This window comes from Gadus chalcogrammus, chromosome 13 (genome assembly GCF_026213295.1).
Source record: "Gadus chalcogrammus isolate NIFS_2021 chromosome 13, NIFS_Gcha_1.0, whole genome shotgun sequence".
Taxonomy (NCBI): Eukaryota; Metazoa; Chordata; class Actinopteri; order Gadiformes; family Gadidae; genus Gadus; species Gadus chalcogrammus.
Window position 1 is genome coordinate 13,601,727 of NC_079424.1, and position 3,601 is coordinate 13,605,327.

Consider the following 3,601-nt stretch of genomic DNA (forward strand, 5'->3'; position numbering starts at 1 on the left):
AGCTACCTGCAGTCCAACAGTAGTAAAGACTTCCAGCGCTGCGTCATCCAGATGCTTGTGGGTCCAGAGGTAGTGGCCACCATGCTGGTCCCAGGTCAGTGCTTCTGGCCTCCATCTTTCTAGTTTTTATCTGTGGCCGACGGAATGTAATCCAAAATGTATCTGCATAAAACGCGCCGGCAGCAATTGCCCCAGGGGCTAGCGGGCAGATTTGTCGATATTAGATCCAGTGTGTACAATTTAGAGGCATCTAGCAGTGAACCAACGGAATACCCCCCGCCCCCTCCCTTTTAGCAGGATCCATATCAATAACCATGGCAGCAATAGCAAATGTTGCATTATCGAAAAAAAACTAAACATCAGTTACATTTACTGAATGAAGCTTCAAGAAGTAATTTTGACAATCTCAAATATTTCAAACCAATCACAATCAGGTGCCTCTGTCAAAGTTATCCTGGTCACTGTACATGTTGTAGGACATGGCTGAGGTAACCTTTTGTTTTTTGCCTATATATGTTTCTCAACACACAGTCCTCTTATTGCATCCATATTGGTAAACTGCATTCTTAGACATATACATCTGTTATATGTACTGATCGTTCATCTTGTTAGCAGTCTGCGCTGCGAGCCAATGTTTACTTGCAGGGCTTTTGATATGCTTTTGATAACAGTTTTGTTGGAAACCAACTTTCTCTTAAAGTGCCTATCTTAAGTTATCTTACAGGGACCCCACCTCAAAAACAAATGTTTCCAAAACATGGAGCTGTTAAAGATTGCACGGCCACTTATCCTAATCCCCTGCATCTGCAAACTGCCATTGGCTATGTTTTTTACACTTTGGTTAAAAAGTGTGTGGAACTCCATTTTAATTGACTCCTCTTGAACGTAGGATATTTTGGCAAAAGGACGGAGCCTGCTTGCCTTCACTGGCTAAATGAGGCTCGCCTGAGAGAGGGTTAAGCTTCTCGGACAATTATAGTATAACGTCATGCTTTGTGGCATATTTCCTATGCAACATTGCTCATTATAACGCTCCTCCACAACTTTGGTACTGAAAAGGTATCCCAAATGAGTCTGTTGCCATGGGTCGTCGCCCCCCCCCCTATTACTATAACACGTAGGCCAAAACACACCTTTTTGATTGAATTAAAAAGTATTTTGTCCTTTCTGGGCTCCTGTAGGTACATGGTGGAGCAACAGGGTGAGCTCCCAGTGAAACGACCCTATGGAGATACGAAGGGCTCTAGCCTTAGATCACGAAAACACAACCATTCTTACTATCATGGGATTATACTCCAACACATGGATATTATTATGAATAATATCCATCTTTATGAATATTATATATTCCATTTCATACTTGTCCGGTCTGCTAGATGCCACCTAATGATACACACTGCAACTTTGATTTGGATTATCCAAGGAATTGGCAAAAAATCATGTGTGTGTGTTTATATATATATGTATACTATATATATATATATATATATATATATATATATATATATATATGATCTATAAACCGTTAAAAGTAATTGCAGCATTGTGTTCATAAGGTACCAACGCATAACAAATACCTTACCTTACTATTCGGTCCAGAGTGTTCATTATTCTAGAGAAAGCTGGATTTTACCCTGACATATAATTCTGCAATACACTGACAATTCTCTTTAATACAGTGGGCCAAGGTTTTACATTTCAGGCATAAATTTGGTCCCCTGGGCTCTTTAAATTCAGTAGACCAATAAATTGTCACCATCCGTTTGATATGAATATTTCCTTTCTTTAACACAGCATTGGTGAAGGCTGTAACGTCTCCTCACTTTTCTCTCTCTCTCTCTCTCTCTCTGCAGCTTCCTGGTGGATAATGACCAACAACAATGACAACATAAATTGAGCCCAGAATTGTACCCACTGCCCACACTTAGGACTGGACCATCAAACACACACACACACACACACACACACACACACACACACACACACACACACACACACACACACACACACACACACACACACACACACACACACACACACACACACATACACTTTCATCTTGTCCTTTTACACACACACCCAAAACCCACACTTTTCTTTCTTGTCTTTGTGCATATACACACAAACAATCACAAACACACACACACACACACACACACACACACATACACATAGACACACACACACACACACACACACACACACACACACACACACACACACACACACACACACACACACACACACACACACATACACACACACTCACTCGCATGCATTAAAATAATAGATGAGAGCGTTTGCCTAACTAGCTACTATGTGTTTGAAAGCTGCATGTGGCAGAGTGGCTCGACGGCGCCCTCCCCAGCTGCAGCCCCCGCCTGCTGCTGCTGTCACACAGAGGGGAGGGGCCGCAGCTGCAGCCTGGTCCATCTGCACTCTCTCAGCACACGACCTCTCTCAACGCAACGCTAAACAAGCCTGAACAACACCAACGCTTTCCCAGCATTTCCCTCATAATCCCCTTTTTAACCCCTTTGTCTTTCTTTACTTCTCCGTTCATGCACTTTAGTTCATAGAAGGTTAGTGGAAACACAAGAGTGGAAGCGGACTAACGTTGATCTAAGGGGTGTGTGGGTGTTGGTGTGTGTGTGTGGGTGTGTGTGTGTGTGTGTGTGTGTGTGCGCTAGAGGTATTATGGGGTGTGTGTGTGTGTGTGTGCCGATGTTGGCGTGGCATGCCAGCGTTTCACGTCTTTGCATTCGCATTGTCATATGATGGAACATTCATTCATTTATTTTTTATCTAGGTACCCTGATGTGACGTGATTGATGCAACAAAAAAAATGCTTGTTTTGATATGCCACAAGCCCTGCCCAGATATCTTATTTATAGCTCAGTGTAATCGTAGACTATCAGCTCTTTACCTTCGTCCTAGTTCTTTAGAAGTCAAATTAACATGGGAGAGATGTGGTTGCATCCCTCTGTTGAAAGTGAAAAATAATTGATCTATTTTCAGTGTATTGTATTTAATATTCACACATAGTCGTGTGTATCTTCGCTATTTATATAAGCTCACTCATGCTGATATTTACGTTGTGATTTTTGTTTGGTAAAATAACTTTCTCACTGACTGTAAAAAATATAAGTAACTTTAATAAAGGCGCTGAATAAATTCCTGCTTTCGCACTGATTTTTGTATTACTCATGCACTCGACAGTGAGGGAGTATGCAACAACGACAAAAGAGATCATACAAGCTGTACTCAAAACAACAGACAGAGGATTTTTTTGCTCCGCTTCAATTGCCTCGTTACCATAGAAACGTGATTAGCGGAAGTGCAGAAGTGTTGGTTCCCTCCAGCTTGAGTGGTGCCCAGCGCCACAGCCACGGTGCGATGGATGTTGGTGATTGCAGTTACATGCCCACTTGATGCTGTTGATTAGAAGGACGCTCATCAGCAGCCGTCAGATTGCTTTTTGTTTTGTAGTGCTACTTTGAATACTGAGGGCCAGCCAATCGTTTCCATTATTTATTCGTTCAGTGCTTGTGAAGTGTCAATATACATATATTCAAAAATATATCAGAATTTCGGCTTAGGT

The 3,601-nt window shown here is 41.9% G+C and overlaps 1 protein-coding gene across 1 annotated transcript in view; it reads left to right on the forward strand.

Annotated features, from left to right (window-relative positions):
* necab3 (N-terminal EF-hand calcium binding protein 3) overlaps window positions 1-3,161 on the forward strand; it is a 32,897-nt gene extending 29,736 nt beyond the window's left edge. The window contains exons 13-14 of the mRNA XM_056606825.1: window positions 3-94; window positions 1,854-3,161. Of these exons, the coding sequence (XP_056462800.1) occupies window positions 3-94; window positions 1,854-1,897 (136 nt within the window). The 3' untranslated portion in view covers window positions 1,898-3,161. The remainder of the gene's footprint in view (window positions 1-2; window positions 95-1,853) is intronic.
* Window positions 3,162-3,601: the final 440 nt, after the last annotated feature.